Source organism: Schistocerca serialis, chromosome 2 (assembly GCF_023864345.2).
Source record: "Schistocerca serialis cubense isolate TAMUIC-IGC-003099 chromosome 2, iqSchSeri2.2, whole genome shotgun sequence".
Taxonomy (NCBI): Eukaryota; Metazoa; Arthropoda; class Insecta; order Orthoptera; family Acrididae; genus Schistocerca; species Schistocerca serialis.
This window is the reverse complement of record NC_064639.1, coordinates 577,144,796-577,166,465: the sequence shown is the minus strand read 5'-3', so window position 1 is coordinate 577,166,465 and position 21,670 is coordinate 577,144,796. Positions and strand designations below refer to the sequence as shown.

Genomic DNA, 21,670 nt, shown 5'->3' with positions numbered 1-21,670 from the left:
ACTGCCCTGCGGACCCACGGCCATTCTCTAGAGCAATGGTTTTCAACTGGGGCCTGTGGGCCGCACGTCGCCCAAATCAAGTATTCTTGTGGTCGACACTTCTCAGTGTATAATATGCATCTAGTTATTAATATCCGAATCCAAAAACGTCAAGTAACGTTAAGAGCTTCTTTAGAGTGTAGTTTTCCAGGTCAGTAACAAACATAAATACTTACAGAGACAGTAATATTTTAAGATTTGCCCAGTTTTGATTGCCGCTAGTGAGTTCGAGCGTGAGCTAAGTGAAGCTGGCCGCTTACCTCAGGGTCAGAGGGGTTAGAGGATGTGATAAGGGGAAAGTCTTATTGTTTTTCTTCCAGTATCGACAACACACTGGCGTGCGTGACTCGTGCCGATCAGCTGCTGTCGTATAAATTTTTCACACGGAAGTAACATGGATTCGTGAATGCACATTTAGAGAGAGGGTAATCAAAAGCGGTACTTATTTTTTGCAAGGAATATGAAATTAAATTAAGATAGTTGTAATAAAACGCAGTGAGTAGAACCAAAATGACTGGAAATATTTAGCATACGTTTGTGATCGAGTGTTATATTTCATATAGTATTTAAATTTAAGTACAATTACTGTTACTAATCAATTAACCACCCTCTCACACAGACAACGCCACAAAACTTCATCAAGTTATTGCAGTGTCACAACTTCGCGGTCGCTGAAGGTGGCTGCATTCTGAAAGGAAAACGGTCGATGGGTCATGTTCCAAACAGTGCCCATTTTTAACTTTTGGTACTTCGAGGCCGCTGGCCATATATTGCGCTCTTACTATAGCTAGTCTGTTGGGGACTCATAAGATACTAATTTATTCTTGTGGTGTGCTTCGTCTAATGTAATTAAATGGAATTCTGTTTTCATTGTACCATACGCGTTTCGCTTCTTTTTATTTGGAAAACGCCTTCGGTGGCTATGCGTGGTCTTATTAGTGCATATCTGCCAGCATGAAGATGTACTTAGATAGTTTATGTACCCAGGATGTACAGTTTTCGGCGTTTCACCAACACATTTCGACTTAGCGCCTCACTTCCGCTGTTCACTGTGGATTAAATATTGTGTTGCTCAGCCATTAGTAATTAGACCTGTGCATATGGGGCTCGTGGTGGCATCGGAAGTTGTCGTACTGGCCCATGAACAAAAAAGTCTTACGACCACTGCTCTAGAGTCTCTGTGGCTGACCTCCTGCGGTCAAGTCCGATCACGGGACAAACACTTGGGCCCGCTCGATTTCTAACAAGAAAATATGAATCCTCCTTCCTGAGTTAGCAGGCCATGTACTCTCCCAAAAATAGCCAAGGAATTAGCAGAAAAGTAACCAAATAAAACATTTGTTGTTCCTGAAAGCCCTAACATACACAGTCTGCAACCGGGAAAGTGCGCAGGGTTAGCCATTTAGTAATACAGACGCTCGTCTTTTCGATCCCTCTGCTGAGATTTTCTTAAGCTCTTCACTGGTATCCGTGGATGGCTATCTAGGGATACCAGTGAAATGTTGAAAAAGATGCTGGAAGAGGGATCTAAACGTCGAGCATTGAGGAAGTTTAACGAGGAGTGCGATGCAGCCTAAAGGGGCTCTGACATGCTCAGTATTTATTTCGCAACGATATTGTGTCAATATATTGGTCGAAACTGCGAGGCCAAGAACGGCACAATATTACTGCAGTAGCGAACATTTCGGCGCTTGGCGATTTAACATGGCATGTATTGCGATCGCAGCTGCAGAGGTAGCGACGAAAGTCGAAAAAAAGACTTGGTAAGCTCTCTGCAACCGGCATCCTAAAACAGAAATGTTGCAGCAAAGTCAAATGACTATCGGAATTTTTTAAAGATGAACTAGAAACCTTTCAACGAAGTAGTGAACTTCGTTACAACTTATGTACACAGAAAAGATATTGTTCATACGTTCGTCTAAGTTCGCTTGCCACTGTGCTTCAACCGATCTATAAACTTGAAAAGACTAAGATACACTACAGTAGAGGATGGTAGATAATGTCATTACGTACTTCTGCAGTAAAGAATTCAAGCTTCTGACGCGAACAAATAATCAGCTGCCATGTTACTTACCTGCACTAACACAATATTGGCGAATGTTTCTACAGCTAATTATTAAGTAATCAAACTTGGTACTCACATGAATGCACTTCTTCACTCGATTACTTTCATCTGTCTTTCCTGATGTAATCGTGTTCATATGGCGTCGCTGTGTCAGTTGTATGCATGTCCGCATATCACGAAGTATCGGCAGGAACAGCCATGTACTGTGCGATATCACTCTCAGACGGTACAAAATATTGCTCAGTACTAAGTACTGCGCAATAAATATTGAATGTGTGAGTGCCCTTAACGAATCAGAAGATTTTACCCCCAATGACAACGGCCACGAAAGCCTTCAGACCTAACTGACTGCTAATGGCTCGCTTTGTTCATCGGGAGGGCTACAGAAAATGAATGCCCGTAGGTGCAGAAACCAGCCTTCTATGGGATGTATGTATTACACTTCACAAAATGTACATCGTCGACGCTGAAGGAGCATTCAAAACAAGCCATTAATTTGCACCATGAACACCGAATGAAAAATGGCGTCCCAAAGTGATCACAAAGGTTCGCATCACCAAGATCGAAGGCGAACTACTTGGGAGTTACAAACCGAGCGGGACGTTTAGCTAGGTATCCAATCTTAAAGAATGAATATATAATCATATTGGTGTAAGAGGATGATGAGAACTGACGGAATGTGATGGCGTGCAATCGAATGCGAAACACTCTTTTGTGGAGCTTATCGTGAAAAAGGCTATTATTGAAGCTGTGGGCGCAGATAGAGCGATAATATGTTTCTTAGGCACGGAAAAAACAAACTTCCAGAGGTGGTGTGAACTGCGATGTCACACACTTTTCAGCAAGGATACTCTGCTCTAAAAGAGTATGATTTTTATACGCGGACCTAGGATCAAGCAAAAGCTAGTTATTTTGACCAGCAATTGGCAAAAAGCAGTGCTCATAACATAGTTTTAGTTCTCTTCCGCCCATTTTCCCACTGTTGCTTGAAGTGACGTAAATATTCTCTACTGTCCTTGCAACATCACGCACATGAGAAAGAACGTAGGAGGCAGAGCAGCTCCAACTTCTCGCAGCACAATACATAACTTTCAAGCCAGTTTACCATCCAGATTAACAGTTGACATATACGTACACGAATTCTTTAAGGCATTGATGTTAGTCGATTTTGATACAACTATTTTGGTACCTCCAGGGTTCCTTTGATATGCCTTTCCCTTTCAAATCCTGATTGTGAAATGTGTGAAATCTTATGGGACTTAACTGCGAAGGTCATCAGTCCCTAAGCTTACACACTACTTAAACTAAATTATCCTAAGGACAAACACACACATCCATGCCCGAGGGAGGACTCGAACCTCCGCCGGGACCAGCCGCACAGTCCATGACTGCAGCGCCTTAGACCGCTCGGCTAATCTTGCGCGGCTCAAATCCTGATTGGTCGGAGTTGAAAAATTCCTTACTGAACGGTGGGATAAGTTTGTTTATCTCACTGTAAATTTTCGGAGCGATTCTGGAGTTCGCTGTATATCGTGAAGTTGACGCTTTGTTTGAAATTTCGTTATCTTATCTCCCAATTCTTTAGTACTGTTTGAAGATACGCACCCATCCGCTGCTTCCACTGAAATCATTGTAATCTATGTTTCGTGTAGTTTGATGTGTATAACGTAGTAGGCCACTACCATGCATATCCTGTAAATTGTATCGAGAACCATTGAAACGTGCCACCGCCCGTTTTTGTAAGAAATGCGCCTTGTCGTTCCTCGAATATGCATAATTTTACTTATGCACTAAAAGGTCATGTTGCTGCTGACTTATTCGAGATCTGTTCATTTTTTATTTTTTTTACTGCACTGGGACGATCTTCCATGTACGTAATTATGTTTGATACCAGCTTCTTGGACAACGATTGTCCTTTACTATAAGTTAGACTAGAGATGGGACTTGTGGCTCCCTACCCAGCACGTATGTTGATGGTTCGACAACTGTTTCAGTATCACTTTCACTTGTTTAGCACATATCGTCATCATTGTACGTCTCATGTACGTTATACATGTGAAACGTATATAACACCACACATTCCACTGACTCATTGTGCAGAAACACTACTATTTCATCTGCCACTTCTTTCTGCTTTTCTGTGGGTTCCTTTTGACAAAATGTCAACATTGCAGACTGTTGTTGTAGATATAATGCAGCGTTTGCTTTGTTTATCGTTTCCGTTGCTCTCCTTTGGATCAACACCACTAGCACTATAGCACTACTGTGAGTTACTCGTCGTCTTAGCAGTGTAACTACGCTTCGTAGCCTCATGCTGTGTTTGCCTTTGGATACCTCCAGTTCCGCTCCCCTGTTAACATTAGTAGTCAGTATTGTGGCTGCATGGTAGGCAGTATATGGGGCGTCGAATGTCGTAAAGATCGTTGGGATTCTGTGACCTCGCAAACCAGGGGTTGCTTGTTTGATGGCTTTAGTACAGTGGTGATCTCTACAGAGAGTGTGCTGATTCGGCGTGCGGTTGCAGACGGCGACGCGGCGCCTGGGCCTGTGCTGCACCAACTGCGGCACGCGCACCACCACGCTGTGGCGGCGCAACAACGACGGCGAGCCGGTATGCAACGCGTGCGGCCTCTACTTCAAGCTGCACGGCGTCAACCGGCCGCTCGCCATGCGCAAGGACGGCATCCAGACGCGCAAGCGCAAGCCCAAGAAGCCCGCCTCCGCCGGCGCCGCCGCAGCCGCAGCCACCGCCTCCGCCGGCGCCACCCCCAGCGCCGGCTCCACCCCCGCGTCGACCACCTCCGCCTCCGCCGCTGCCGCGACCGCCTCCTCGCCGCAGCAGCCAGTTTCCTCTTCGGGCGGGGAATCGCCTGTATCAGGTGAGACAGCTTTCCACTGGTTAACGCAAAAAGCTTCTTGTCTATCTCTGGCTACAGGGAACACTTGTAAAACATTCTATAGATTTGTGGTTACTTAATTTCATCCATCATTGTCAGTGTAACCATACCCATATACTCTATATACAGGGTGGTCCATTGATCGTGACCGGGCCAAATATCTCACGAAATAAGCTTCAAACGAAACATGTTTAGCTTGAAGAGGGAAACCAGATGGCGCTATGCTTGGCCTGCTAGATGGCGCTGCCATAGGGCAAATGCATATAAACTGCGTTTTTTAAAATAGGAACCCCCATTTTTATTACATATTCGTGTAGTACGTAAAGAAATATGAATGTTTTAGTTGGACCACTTTTTTCGCTTTGTGATAGATGGCGCTGTAATAGTCACAAACATATGGATCACAATTTTAGACGAACAGTTGGTAACAGGCAGGTTTTTTAAATTAAAATACAGAACATAGGTACGTTTGAACATTTTATTTCGGTTGTTCCAATGTGATACATGTACCTGTGTGAACTTATCATTTCTGAGAAAGCATGCTGTTACAGCGTGATTACCTGTAAATACGACATTAACGCAATAAATTCTCAAAATGAGTCCGTCAACCTCAATGCATTTGACAACACGTGTAACGACATTCGTCTCAACAGCGAGTAGTTCGCCTTCCGTAATGTTCGCACATGCATTGACAATGCGCTGACGCTTGTTGTCAGGCGTTGTCGGTGGATCACGATAGCAAATATCCTTCAACTTTCCCCACAGAAAGCAATCTGGGGACGTCAGATCCGGTGAACGTGCAGGCCATGGTATGGTGCTTCGATGACCAATCCAGCTGTCATGAAATATACTACTCAATACCGCTTCAACCGCACGCGAGCTATGTGCCGGACATCCATCATGTTGGAAGTACATCGCCATTCTGTCATGCAGTGAAACATCTTGTAGTAACATCGGTAGAACATTACGTAGGAAATCAGCATACACTGCACCATTTAGATTGCCATCGATAAATTGGGGGCCAATTATCCTTCCTCCCATAATGCCGCACCATGCATTAACCCGAAAAGGTTGCTGATGTTCCACTTTTCGCAGCCATCGTGGATTTTCCGTATGCTGGTTTACGTTACCCCTGTTGGTGAATGAAGCTTCTTCGCTAAATAGAACGCGTGCAAAAAATCTGTCATCGCCCCGTAATTTCTCTTTTGTCCAGTGGCAGAACTGCACACGACGTTCAGAGTCGTCGCCATGCAATTCCTGGTGCATAGAAATATGGTACGGGTGCAATCGGCGTTGATGTAGCATTCTCAACACCGACGTTTTTGAGATTCCCGATTCTCGCGCAATTTGTCTGCTACTGATGTGCGGATTAGCAGCGATAGCAGATAAAACACCTACTTGGGCATCATCATTTGTTGCAGGTCGTGGTTGACGATTCACATGTGGCTGAACACTTCCTGTTTACTTAAATACCGTAACTATCCGGCGAACGGTCCGGACACTTGGATGATGTTGTCCAGGATACCGAGCAGCATACATAGCACACGCCCGTTGGGCATTCTGATCACAGTAGCCATACATCAATAAGATATCGACCTTTCCCGAAATTGGTAAACGGTCCATTTTAACACGGGTAATGTATCACGAAGCAAATACCCTCTGCACTGGCGGAATGTTACGTGATACCACGTACTTATACGTTTGTGACTATTGCAGCTCCGTCTATCACAAAGCGAAAAAAGTGGTCCGACTAAAACATTCATATTTCTTTACGTACTACACGAATATGTAATAAAAAATGGGGTTCCTATTTAAAAAAAAAAAACGCAGTTGATATCCGTTTGACCCATGGCAGCGCCATCTAGCGGGCCAACCATAGCGCTATCTGATTTCCCACTTCAAGCTAGACGAGTTTCGTTCTTTGTAGTTTTTTCGTTTGATGCTTATTTCGTGACTTATTTGGCCTGGTCACTATCAATGGACCACCCCGTATATTACAAAATCGAAGTCCCCCACCGAGTTTTTCTGCCTGCACGTGAAGGCTAATTTTAGGATCTGTTGTGGGGTTTTTGATACGCTTCTCACTATTAAAGAGACTGATTCACGAGAAAGATTTGTGTATTGGATTGCCTTAACAATTCTGTCAACGGTGGGGTAACTTTTCTACTCCGCGACTGTAGAAATCACATGGTTTTGACGCGAAGAACTCGTCGAGGCATATTCGGAGGGCATTTTCGTCCGAAAAGGAAGTTCCTTGGAGGTTGTTTGATAGAGAGAGGTAAAACTCTGAGAGCGGAAGATCAAGTGAATAAGGTGGGTGCGGAATGACTTCCCAACCCATCCCCTGTATTGTGTTTTTTGCCACTTAGCAGAATGCTGGCGGGCGTTACCGTGGAGTAGCATCACTTCACGCAGTCTTCCTGGTCGTTGTTCTTGGACTGCGTCTGCAAGACATCACAGTTGTTGACAATAAATGTCAGCAGTTAGGGTTACACCTTGGGGAAGCACACGGTTGCTATGCGACGAGATGCATAACATTATCTTATGTGGATGCGCGCAGGTCTCCTTTCTTGTCTTTATGTTAGCATAAAGGCACCATTTATCGTCACCAGCAAAGATGCAGTTTAGGACTGGGCAGTGTTATTCACGACCCAATTGGTGACGAGAAAGCAGAGATGCACATACGGCCACTTGCTGATTTTTGAGGTTTGACTTAGAGCATGTCGTTCCCCACAAACCCGATTTTGAACCTTCCCCACTGCATGCGAAACTCGCACAGTTGTGGAATGATCACAGTTCATAACATTCGCCAGTTCTCGAGTACACTAACGTTGGTCTTTGTGGATTAACGTGTTTAAACGATTTTCATCAAACCCTGAAGGTCTTCCTGAACGTAGGGAGTCACTAATGTCAAAACGATCCTTCTTCAAATGAGAAAACCACTACCAACACCGCGCTCTGTCCAATGGCACTATTCCCACACACGGCGAAAATTTTTCTGGCTGCTTCCGCTACTGTCATCCCTCTACTAAATGACTATCGGAAATGTTCCGATTTCTCCACTTGGCACTCCATTTTCTAGCGTCCACAGCTCCACTCACTATCTCCAAAAGACAAGATGACAATATGTAAACTGAAATAGCAACAGTGAACTATAAATAAAAATAACAATCGATAACCGAAATATCAGCAGGCTTAGCAAAAATCTACAACCTTTTGCATCAACCTAATATATTACTAGGGGAGAGTCTTATATCTTGGAACACTTTCCAGGCTTTCGCCTCTAGTCACCTCTACAATACAAGTATAATATATTTTCTTCTTCCATTTTTAATTTAACCATTCACTGTGCTGCAGTCTTTTTCTGAAATTACAGTAGTTACTCTGGAAAAGTAAGTCTTTTTCCAAATGTGGAAAGATGGTCCAAGATGTATACAGTATACGAACGATGGTTCAAAAATGGTTCAAATGGCTCTGAGCACTATGGGACTTAACAGATGAGGTCATCAGTCCCCTAGAACTTAGAACTACTTAAACCCAACCAACCTAAGGACATCACACACATCCATGCCCGAGGCAGGATTCGAACCTGCGACCGTAGCGGTCGCGTGGTTCCAGACTGAAGCGCCTAGAACCGCTCGGCCACTACGGCCGGCAACGAATGATGGTTTATATATAAAAATCGCAATGAAGTAGTGAATTTTCACTGCTGCAACGCACCGACAGCCACCTAGGGCTTCAATAATGACAACAAATAAAATACTTTCACCTCTGTAAGATATAGATTCCTCCTGTCGTTTTTTCCAGCGGTTAATTTTTACGTGCAGTTGCATAAGTAGGTCTAAAAATAGCGTGTACTTTAATTTTAACACCAAAAATATTTACAAATCCTGTAAACTGACTCGTTAACTTTATTTTAAGAAATCGATATTAAAATTTACTTACTACAATGTGAACTTTATCACGCAATAAAGGTATGAGCTGATTTAGGTCACAATAATGTATATTACAGAAGCGAACCAATGTGTTCCAATAACTGTAGTAATCCCACAACAAACAGAAGCTGATTGTTGCAACAGTTTTCATATAATTAGCGCAATGTACTACCACAAGATGTCTAGCATACGGACACAGGTATGACTTGTTCCCAAACGGTCTGGAATACCCTTAAGTTGGTGGTAGAAATGCTTCCCAAAGACCACGAACGGCAGATTAATCTGTAGAAAAGCATACTTCACAACCCCCTTCCAATAACTACTTTGGTGGTAACCATACTTCCCAAGAACCATTAAAATACCGTTGTTTGGTGGGATAGATACTTATCACCCTGAAGGCTATATTTCATAACCAACAGAAACTACATGTCGTGCAGCGGACTGTCACTAAATGCCACGACCGTACAAAAGTGGTAACACATACCGGTAAACGCTGTAAAGAAATACACTTAGTGGGAAGTATATCCCCCACGGCCCGCGGAAGAGTTAAATAAGTAATGCCAGTATAAACGAGTAATGATATTTCTGTTATTCTCAAATTGCAGTTCATGTCTAACATTCTTGTAAAAGCGATCTATGGACAGATAAAATGGTCCTGTTACTACTGCTACCACCGCTATTATGAGGGTAATCCCAAAAGTAAGGTCTCCTATTTTTTTTTAGAAGTACAGAACTCTGTTTGTGTGGCAGTTGGTCACACTCTTATGAAGAGTGCTTCACGCGCGCGCTGTGTGTAAACATGCGCACGCCGCGCTGAGGTGCTCAGTCTTGGCTTGGCAGCCGTTGAGAATGGAGATCCTGTTGGATGTTACCGCCAAGTGCGAATTGCGCGCAGTTATTCGGTTTTTGAACGCAAAGGGCACTGAGCCGATTGAAATCCATCGCCAATTGACGGAAGTGTATGGTGAGTCGTGCATGGACGTCAAAAATGTTCATAAGTGGTGTAGAGAGTTTGCAGCTGGTCGGACCGAAATTCACGACTAACAAAGGAGCGGGAGACCGTCAGTTTCTGAGGAGACAGTGTTGAAGGTTGAGCAAAGCATGCGTGAAGATCGGCGGATCACCCTGGACGATCTCTGCACGTTGGTTCCTTTCCCGAAGCACCGCTCACAGAATTTCAACGGAAACATTGAACTACGGGAAGTTGTGCGCAGGATGGGTGCCACGCATGCTGACTGAGGACCACATGTGGCAACGAGTTGATGCTGTACATCTGACCCCAAGCAGCAATCACGCCAGTGGCGGCATCCTTCTTCGCCAAAGCCGCGGAAATTCAAACAAACATAGTGTGCCGGTAAAGTCACGACAATCGTTTTTTGCGATCGGAAAGGGGTATTGTTGGTCGACTTTATGCCCACTGGGACCACAATTAACGCTGACAGGTACTGTGAAACTCTGAAAAAACTCAAACAGGCAATTCAGAAACGGAGAAGACGAATGTTGACCAAGGGCGTACACATTCTCCATGACAACGCTCGCCTACACATCGCTTGGCCGACCCTTGTTCTCCTGCAACAGTTTCAGTGGAACATAATCACCCACCCACCCTATAGTCCTGACTTGCCGTCCAGTGACTATCACTTGTTCCATAGGTTAAAAGAATATTTGGCCGGAAAGCGATTCAGCTCCGACGACGAAATGAAAGAAGAGGTTCATAACTTTCTGAACAACATGGCGGGGAGCTGGTATGAGATGGGCATACAAAAACTGCCAGAGCGTCTACAAAAATGCATCGACAGAAATGGTGACTATGTCTAAAAGTAGCTAAATGTTCAAGCTGTAAACTGATGCAAACCCTTGTAGAAATAAACAGGTGTACGTACTTATAAAAAAAATAGGAGACCTTACTTTTGGGATTACCCTCGTACTACTAGCACTCGGTTGATCGCCCGTCAAGACTGCACTTGTGAGACAGTATGGAAGGAAGGTAGAGGAAGCACCGAGTATAACAAATTACGAGAATCGGCGAAACTTGTGGTCAGTGAAAGCTTACGACGTGGTTTTAGATTGCGAACTGCACTTGTGAGACACTTAGCCCTTCAGAGAGATAATGACACAACAACACGTCTCTTGCGTACTTCCACTCTGATAACTGCCACAGTCTCCGACGTCGAGCAGGCGAAACATCACTCACTTTTTACGAGTCGTTTACTACTTGTTGGCGGATCTACAAGCGACTGCTCTGTAGTTTTATGGGCTCCTTTAGATTATATCAAGACTGTTCATCGAGCTCTATTCCTTATGCAAATGCTCGCCAAAGTTCACAAACACACACACGTTGATTTCCTCTCACAAACGTACGGCGGAGAGAATAGTTGGAGACAGCCTACAAGGATGCTAGTTGTGAGTTTTACATGTCAGACGGTGAAAGCACAACTACTACTTCAGATTTGCTTGGTAAGGTGCCCACAGACATAAACGTAAATAATGGCACTGAAAACTATAATAAAGGTCAAATAGTTATTAAATCAAAACTACTTTTTATTGGAGTTCTTTTATATTAATCAAGGGTTTTAAATAATTACATAATTACACAATTTCTACGACTTACAAATTAATGGCACAGAACTAATTAACACACAGTATTTTTGTGGCGGCGTTCGTAGCGACAAGCAATTCGCTGTAGAAACTAGAAACGGCTTACGAAGTCACCGCCACACTTTTAATAGCGGGCCGACCGGTCCGCTGGAACAGTGAACAGAAATATGAAAACCCAAACACTCTGATTAAATAAAAGTCAGTACTTATCTTTATTAACGAAGATACCGAAACACGGTAGTGAACTCCGTGTCTACAGAGATCTGTCTAGTTCGAGTCGGAGCGGCTAGGTCAGCGTCGGCTGACGACAAACAACAACTCTGCTGCGATGAACACACAACTGACTAGCAAGTATACAATTCGGTGGCGAGTATACAACTGAGCGGCGAATCCAGAACTGTCCTAGCGCTCGCGACTCCAGCGCTTAAGAACCCAGAAGCCAGCGGTGGCGCGCGCAGACTTGCGGCGATTTCCTGTCTCGCTGGCGCTGCTTATGCGGACGGCGTCCGGACTTTGATGCTGCCAACCTTTTGGCAGCGGTCTCGGGTGGCATTACTGGCTAGGACATAACAAGTATCATCATGCAAAGCACTGAGCATACTGATTATGGACCTTCTCTACCCTTGCATCCATGCGTTTTTAATTTAAAGATTTTTTAGTCTTATTCCATTGTTTTAACTTTTGTGGAAGTTATTTAACTAGCGATGAACTATAGACGGAAGCAGGCTTATGTAAAGAACACACGCCAAACAAACTTGTATTAATATGTCAGAATCCGACTGTGATGTCGCTACAGGATCTATTGTCCATTACTAGAAATCTTTTCCATTTTTTTTTTTTTTGGTTCAAAGAAAAGTGACACTTTCCACAAATTTTTACCCATATTCACAATATTCTGGACAGTGCACCTGACAACCTACAAAGATTTGTTAGTGGTATTTTTAACGTTTTCGATCATAAACGTTTAAGTACTTGTATGCGATTTATTTATGTTGACAATCAGGTGGAGTCTGCATTTGCACTATTCTCTACACATGATCTAATTATTGATCCATTATTTCTAGTAAGCCATAATAATGTTTTCCACTCCCTTTCCTTACTTCCCACTAAGGAATTTTTTCCAAGAAAATGAGTCATAATAACAGTATCAGTTTCTACAAATTTCTAGAAAATGGATTAATAAAAGAATTTGTGCTTTACTGTTATTGTTTTGTGGCGTTCATACATTTAATCAGCGTTTCCCTACTTTTTTTTAAAGTGAAGGAAGAACAGTGCCTAAAATCTTGACGCCGTATTCTCGACTAAGAGCATTAAGATCATCGTCCGTGATATGTAAATTAGAGACGTTATGAATGCCGGACTATTCCGTTAAGAAAACCGAAATATCGTCAGTTACTTCACTTCATATGAATGATGGAGAAGTTTCTTCAACATGACCAATCCTTGATCTCATATCCAACAAAAACAATTACTTTTCAAGACTAATGCTCCTCTACTGAAGCTTTATGTATTTCCCCAAACACTAACCTTTTTTATTCCTTCCTTCGTAGGACGATGGACGTTGCTAGAAACACTCGCTATTTTTCACATGAAATTTGCACAATTTCTTAAGCGAAACACATTCCTAATTACTTTCTCATGGTCTTGGTTCACAGTCGTGTAGAATTTTTTAAAGGACATTACATTCGCGCCGTTGACTGAATAAATTGTTTGTTTCACAATTTCAGTTTCGGTCTTTGGTCCATTTCCAAGTGGTACTGCAGAAAATTTTGCTTTTCATTTCCTGATGTACAGGTCTTCACACTCGTTTAATGTTACTGCATTTCTACAGTGAAAAAGCTTATTTTAGACGATGACATGTATGCAGCTCAGAGGATTTTAAACTATGAGATGTGCTCAAGAAAAATCTTTTGCAGTAAAACTTGAAAATGGCCCAAAATCCGAAATGGCAATTCCGAAATAAACAATTTCTACTGTTAACGGCGAATATGGTGTCCTTTAGAAAACATTCCTAATCCTTTGTTGAGCGACAGTTATCTTGTTTTTCGAATTCGGTTATTTTCGCAACTGATACAGCTGATATTCTGTTTATGATTTCAATATTTTTTTCACAATCTTCACAGACAGTCTTTCAAAGTCTAGCACGCTAGTTCTCCGAACGTCTGCATATCGGAGTTAATGATACGGACCAGCAATTAAAAGAATCACTCCTACTACCTTTCTTGAAGATTGGTGTGACCAGTGCAACTTTCCAGTCTTTGGGTGCGGATCTTCCGTAGAGCGAACGGTTGTATATGATTGTTAAGTATGGGCTTAATGCATCAGCATACTCTGAAAGGAACCCAATTGACATACTGTCTGGACCAGAAGACTTGCTTTTATTAAGTGATTTAAATTGCTTCACTACTCCGAGGATATTTACTTCTACGTTACTCATGTTGGCAGCTGTTCTTGATTCTAATTCCGGAATATTTACTTCGTCTTCTTTTGGGAAGGCATTTTGGAAGGCTGTGTGTAGTAACTCTGCTTTGGCAGCACTGCCTTCGATAGTGTCTCCATTGCTATCGCGCAGAGAAGGCATTGACTGTTTCTTGCCGCTAACATACTTTACATACGACAAGAATCTCTTTGGATTTTCTGCCAGGTTTCCAGACAATGTCTCGTTGTAGAAATCATCTCGCATTGAAGTTCGCTCTAAATTTCGAGCTTCTGTAAAAGATGGTAAGTCTTGGGGATTTTGCGTCTGTTTAAATTTGGCATGTCTGTTTTGTTGTTTCTGCAACAGTGTTCTGACCCGTTTTGTGTGCCAAGGAGGATCAGCTCCGTCGTTTGTTAATTTATTTGGTATAAATCTCTCAATTGCTGCCGATACTATTTCTTTGAATTCAAGCCACATCTGGTCTACACTTATATTATTAATTGGTAAGGAGTGGAGATTGTCTCTCAGGAAGGCGTCAAGTGACTTTTTACCTGCTTTTTTGAATAGGTATATTTTCGTTTACTTTTGGAGGATTTGGGGATTACAATATTCATTCTCGCCAGGGCAACCATATGTTCACTAATCTCTGTATCCGTTTTCATGCTCGTTATTAGCTCATGATTATTTGTTGCTAAGAGGTCAAGTGTGTTTTCAAAACCGTTTACTACTCGCGTGGGCTCATGAACTAACTGCTCGAAATAATTTTCAGAGATTGCGTTTAGCACAATTTCGGATGATGTTCTGTGCGTACCTCCGGAATGAAACATGTATTTTCGGCAACATATCGAGGGTAAATTAAAGTCACCACCAACTATAATCGTATGAGTCGGGTACGTATTTGAAATCAAACTCAAGTTTTCTTTGAACCTTTCAGCAACTGTATCATCTGAATTGGAATGTCGGTAAAAGGATCCAATTATTATTTTATTCCGGTTGTCAACAATGACCTGTGCCCATACTAACTCACAGGAACTATCTACTTCAATTTCGTGACAAGTTAAACTACTTCTAACAGCAATAAACATGCCACCGCCAACCTTATTTAGCCTATCCTTTCGGAACACCGTTAGGTTCTTCACAAAAATTTCGGCTGAGTTTATCTCCGGTTTTAGCCAGAATTCAGTACCTATAACGATTTGAGCATCAGTGCTTTCTATTAGCGCTTGGAGCTCTGGTACTTTTTCAACACAGCTACTACAATTTACAACTGTTATGCCGATGGTTCCTGTATCTACGTTCTTCCTGTGTTCGGCACCCTTTGTGACTGAAGCCCTTCTCGTGTTTTCCCGAGACCCTCTAACCTAAAAATCCGCGCAGTCCACGCCACACATCCCCTGCTACCCGTGTAGGCGCCTCCTGCGTATATTGGACACCTGACCTATTCAGCGGAGCCCGAAACCCAACCACCCTTTGGCGCAAGTCGAGGAATCTGCAGCCTATACGGTTTGCAGAGCCGTCTGAGCCTCCGATTCACACCCTCCACTCGGCTCTGTGCCAGAGATCCGCAATCGGTCCTGTCGACTATGCTGCAAGTGGTCAGCTCTGCTTTCATCTTGCAAGCAAGACTGACAGCCTTTACCACTTCTGTTAGCCGCTCGAAACCAGAGAGAATCTCGTCTGATCCAAAGTGACACATCATAGGTACCGACGTGAGCAACCACCTGCAGTTGGCTGCAGCCTGTGCATCTGGGAGGACCCATTCCACATCTGGAATGACTCCACCTGATATGGACACGGAATGATTTGAATTTTGTTTTCCTGCTGGACTTAGTGTCTTGCCTTGATTCCAAACGACAAGCAACGATTGTGCACATTCTGCGCTACGTACTTCTCTAGTTCATGTTGCCACGCGGAGCCATTAGATCACAGCACATATATATGAGTTTTGTGGATATCAGTAGCTAATGATTACGTTGAACTGAGATGTTGCGGCGATCTACTGGCTGTGGTTGTTTGAAAAGGAGAACATAATGTTGTAATATAGACAATTACTAGTAACCTCATATCTGAGCATCATATTATGATTTGTACTTGGAATTTTGTGCAGATTGGGTGTTAACGACATAAATTTAGTGCTGAATGAACGCAATTCTGCCGTCGATCTATCATGAATTAAGACCATTACCTTTGTTATATGCAGCTTTAACGGAAGATTAGATTCCTTCTTCAACAGAGAATTTTGATTTGGGTTGCGTTTCGACAGTGTTTAACTGTACTTCATAGATTTTTCAGTTGTCAGGTGCCAGTCTCTATATAAAAAGCAGTGCCACGGAAACCAGGGAGCGAAAAGGATCATTATGGATTTTCTTAAATTTAGTGTGTCTCTGGGAGATGTATTTTTCCCCGAGCAAACAGAAACAGGAGGGCAGAAGAATGTGAGACAGTGTCGGAAGATGAGTTAGGCACCTCTGAAAAGAAAAATATCTACAACCTTCATTCAAAATATTTTTCTGAGCAGCGTTTTAACATTTACAAAACAAACGATAAAAACCCACCATAAAACATTTAACAGATGTCACAATGATAATTAAAGTTATTTAATACTTAAAGAAATTTATGAAGTTGCACACACACACGGTTTTTTGAATAAGAGAACCACCTTTAACAAAACAGTGAATAGAAATATAATTGACAGTATTAATCACAGGTGAAAGACCTGAAACATATACGCTAGCGCAAGGCGAACAGCTCCCTCTATGCCCAGACATCATTCGTTCCTTCGTTCATTTAGATTAGGAATTTTAGAATATACACACATTTCAAGCCACGAAGACACATGATAATACCAACAGAGGTAAACTGTAATTTGCATGACAAGAAACCTCACAAGGCACTTTCAGGTTTTAATTGTGACTCAACAATAACGATAGTGTTTCGCTCATGAGTATTTAAACAAGAACACATCCTATCAGAGGTTAAATTTTCGAGTTTTATCATATAGGCTACTAAAAGGAAGCACTTAATTTAAAAATTACTTTCTCGTTAGTAAATAAACACAGAAATAAAATTTATAAAATAATCAAAACTTAACACTAAGGTCTGTTTGCGTTTTTACATGTAGGCTTAAAGTAAATCGAGCTTGTACTGGTAGCCAGGAATGCTGGTAAGCACTGGGGAACTAAGACCAAAGTAATGTTAGTTACTCAAAGCTAGACAGCGTTGCAGGAGAGAACTCAAATTCAGTCTCTATAACAAAGCCTCGCTCAAAGAACGATCAGCACGTTAATCACGTTTAACAAAAGGGCTAATCTTTGTCTTTCTACTCCAGTTCTTGGCTGCCTAGTAAGATACTGGTAGCTCAGTATGCACAAACCCTTTGAAATAGGAAACGTGCCGACTCTGAATACGCAAACCCACGACCATGAATGCAGAGAGAAACATTATTTCTTCAAATGTGGTAGGCACACTTTGCACAGCCATCCAAAACAACGAACTGGACCTCAGTACTAGGACATCAACCTCAGTTACTATGCCAAATAGCCGACAAACACTGACAGTAGGAGTGATCATGCGTACGATTAAATCAGTTCAGTATGCGACCTCTAGCGGGACGATAATGAACCTGTCGCCAGAGTACGAAGAGCACTGAGGTATAATGAGCAGCAGATATGAATTCAACGCACACGAGGCTCAAGCAATCTTGAACATACCATCTGACGGGTATGAGCGCCAGCCCACAGTGACATTTTGTCACCACAGACGTGCCAATATGGACGGCGCAATACCAAAACTAAAACAAAGTGCATAAAATGTAACCGCGTTGTCGGTATTGCAAAGGAAGGGGATTATTTCAAACTGTTTCAAAAATGGTTCAAATGGCTCTGAGCACTATGGGACTTAACATCTGAGGTCATCAGTCCCCTAGAACTTAGAACTACTTAAACCTAGAATGAGATCTTCACTCTGCGCTAACCTAAGGACGACACACACACCCATGCCCGAGGCAGGATTCGAACCTGCGACCGTAGCGGTCGCGCGGATCCAGACTGTAGCGCCTAGAACCAGCGCTGGCCATTCTGGCAAAAAGTGAAGCGGTCTGCACCATGTATTTAAAAAGGTGCAAATTTATCATGATTATAAAAATAAAAAGTTGTAAACAGAATTAAATTTTCACTCTGTAGCGGAGTGTGCGCTGATATGAAACTTTCTTGGCAGATTAAAACTGCGTGCCGAGCCGAGACTCGAACTCTGGACCTTTGTCTTTCGCGGGAAAGTGCACTTGCCCGCGAAGGCAAAGGCCCAGAGTTCGACTCTCGGTTCGGCGCGCCGTTTTAATCTGCCAAGATAGTTGCATAAGCTGTAAACATTCGGATAGCATTTATAGTAAATAAAAGTAAAATAAGAATAAGATTTTATTCAGTACTTTGTTTACAATTTCAAATATGTGGCAGTGCGTCAGAGGACAATTAAGCTGGAATAAAGACTGTCCCACACGATCGTGCTGGTACTTTTCCCATTAAATTTGTTGTAAAAAATTTTTAACTATTTTTTTCATTTTCTAATGTGCCGAGGAATTCAGAGGATTGTAAATAGTTCACCCTTATCTTTAAAAAAGTGGCCAGTTTGGAAAGGAGTAGGAATGATGCTGTCAGAGGTTACTTCAGAGGACCTGCAACATGACGTGAAATCAGAAACACGGTGCAAATTGACACTGTTCGCATAACAAATCATTGCCTGAAGTAAGGGAAGCAATATCTGGCGTATGTAGTCCTGGGACTCATCAAGAATACAAATGTTATCCTTGAATATATAGCCTTGCAATAACCCAGTCACCGAGCATTCAGGCAGGACAAAATAAAATTGTATATTCAATCTACGAAACATGCCGCCTTCCTCAGATAACTGATTCCACTGGATGTATCAGCTTTTTGTAGTACGAAGTAGATAGTGTTTTAAGTAGAGTGGTAGTTACGTAGGAGAATGAAGCACATACCAATCTGAACTGACAGTGTGCTCGAAGAAATTTCGCATCCTTTTCTCCTGTGGTTAGCACGTTCTGTCGTGTCCAAATATGTTACTTCACTGTAGCACCGACCTTAAAAGACTAAAGTGGAAAACTTCTTCCAAAATGTTAAGTTATTATCATTTGAAAAGATTACTTTGGATTTTGAGTCTGCTTCATTGTCTTCAACCTATACTTATCTTCAAATTGTGTGGTGACAGAAGACTGTGTGGAGTACACCATGGAGAGTATTTTGTGTGTAAAGTCGACATTAGAGGAAAAACGCACGTTCAGTTTGACTTCGCCACTAACAGAGTTCGTTTCTAAACAAAAAACAGTGAAGAACGAGAATATGACGAGGTGTTTGCGACCCAACGAGATGCGTTTGACGTAGTCAGCAGTTCTCTTCGGCTGCAGGTTGCTGGTCTGTTATGCTGCTGCTGTCATCAGGGAATATCGTAATTACTCTATTTGCATACTGGTTTGCAAAGTATATTCTGCAGAAGAGGTCTTGGCATCACTTTATGACAGCCTGTGTACTAATGTGTTACTGAGCGAATAATTACGTCTCCTGGCCACCGCCTTTGGCGCGTATCTTGTCCCGTAATTAATAACTGTCAGGCATGACTGTATTATTTAATTCTAAAATTAATAATTAGTTCTCGAGGAAGCCAATTTGAGTTCCTGGAAAACGTATCACTGAAATATTAAAAATTCTGCACTTATATAATTATTCTGAACCTTAAATCCTAGTCAGCGGTAGTTTCATGTTCGTGAGTTCTTGCTCATTTTAAGCACTTTAGAGTAACTTTATGAGTGTGTAATACAGATTGGGAAGGATATTGATCCCGTTTCGTGAAAATAGTTTCGAGTAGAAAAGGTGGTCCAGCTAGTGCATAAAATGTACAAGAGCTTCACCTTACGCTGCTCGTAGTTTACCAGTCACGCAGATTTTTCGGTTCACAATTTTATAGTTATTGCTTTTTCTATACCATGTCATTGCAATGAACTCCTATTATTCGTACGTTATCACCTCGTTTTCAAAACAAAAAACTTAATTTTCACTAATACATCGAAAAATGAAGATTTTTCTCTGAAAATGAAGCTATTGCGCTTTGAAACCGATCTCCATTCTAAACATATTTGGCAGTGGCTTGTTTAATTTCGTTTTTTACGGACTTATTCCAGCTGTTGGCATTTGTACATAACGATCATTCGTTCGTACCGGGTAAAGTAATTATCATTTGAATGGATGACACTCCTGTCACAACAGCCCCATTTATCATAACCTGGGAGATGATGTCACGTACGCCATCTGCCTGCGAATCCTATAAAGCTTGTTTGTCGTTCTTCAACCGCGTGTGTGTTGTGTTTCTGACACGGAGATGGGGAACCAGTTCGGAATTTGCATAGACAGGTGTCGAAAACCGGTTAAATATCGCAAGCGCACTGCCCGATGGCCCAGACCTATCGTCATCACCACAGCAGGCCAGTTCTATCGCCCAAGGGAACTGATACTGAGAACCACGCAATCACAAATGTCTCTCAAATGCAAACGCGTCCAGTCTCTATGCTTTTAATCTTTCATGTGAACAGCGTCCCACAGAAACTGCAGTATACTAACATTAAGATACGAACTTTATAACGGAAATAAACTCTGCAGTAAACAAAGCACAAAACCTAAACTTTGCCGTTCGTAGGCGACGTTCTTACCATCTGGACGATCCGGACACCCGTCAGAGTCTGGTGCAAGCCTCAGTTAGCAGGAATTTTCGGGCATATCCTGCTATACGGGCACTTCAGTTTCATTACGGGGTACACACTACTACAGTCAGCAAGTTTCGTTTTCGAATATTACAAACCTTTTCTTTCCCCTTACATAAAATTCACATTACGCACAAGGGATCAGTGCGTCACATGTTATCAAACTTAGTAGAAGGTATCTGACTTGAGAAAGGATAACATCGCGAAATCTGTCACACAATAATGACTATAACATATTTCGAAAGCTAATATACGTGTCGAATTGACCGTTTGTCTTCCATAAGGTACCTTACTTTATCTTACATACGTAATTGTCCATATGAATTCAGTGTAAGCGTACTTTCTTGACGTCCATGGTCATTCAACATCCATTCATACCTAATATACTGCGCCACCCTTCAGATACCACTAACGCCAACTTTGTACTGTGTTTCAGTAGCAGGAGATACAGTGTATGAACAAACTGTACAACGTAGGTAAAAAGCAACGTCGGATAATGTAGCTCACTCTCGTAATACTATAATTAGTTGTTCTGACAAGATCTTGCCTACAGTCAACGAAGTAATCTATTGACTTGAAATAATCGTCTGTACTAACACAACGGCGTCACGTAAGATTGTATATTCAGTTTCTTACGCTATACGTTACACTACCGCTCGCTACGACATCACTATGTACGAAAGGAGGGACACAATAGCACTTTTCGTGGTATAATTGGGTCGGTGATAACGATCTGGATATTAATTACAACAACTCATCTGACTATCAGGGTTCACTAGGTTCGTAAGATAAACTACCACCAAAGCTAGCATCAATCACCAAAAAAAATACTAAATACGAGAGTCTATGGGGAGTAGGAATGATGTATTTACTTTACCAATAACCGCAAACTTTAATGGAATATGTTCACAAAGCATGATAAACTATTTACTTAATCTCAATCTTTCAGAA

At 42.2% G+C, this 21,670-nt stretch overlaps 1 protein-coding gene across 1 annotated transcript in view; it reads left to right on the top strand.

Annotated features, from left to right (window-relative positions):
• The window catches only part of LOC126456242 (GATA-binding factor A-like), a 312,580-nt gene that overhangs the window by 281,738 nt on the left and 9,172 nt on the right, over nt 1-21,670 (top strand). The window contains exon 6 of the mRNA XM_050091994.1: nt 4,629-4,983. Coding sequence (XP_049947951.1) covers nt 4,629-4,983 — 355 coding nt within the window. The remainder of the gene's footprint in view (nt 1-4,628; nt 4,984-21,670) is intronic.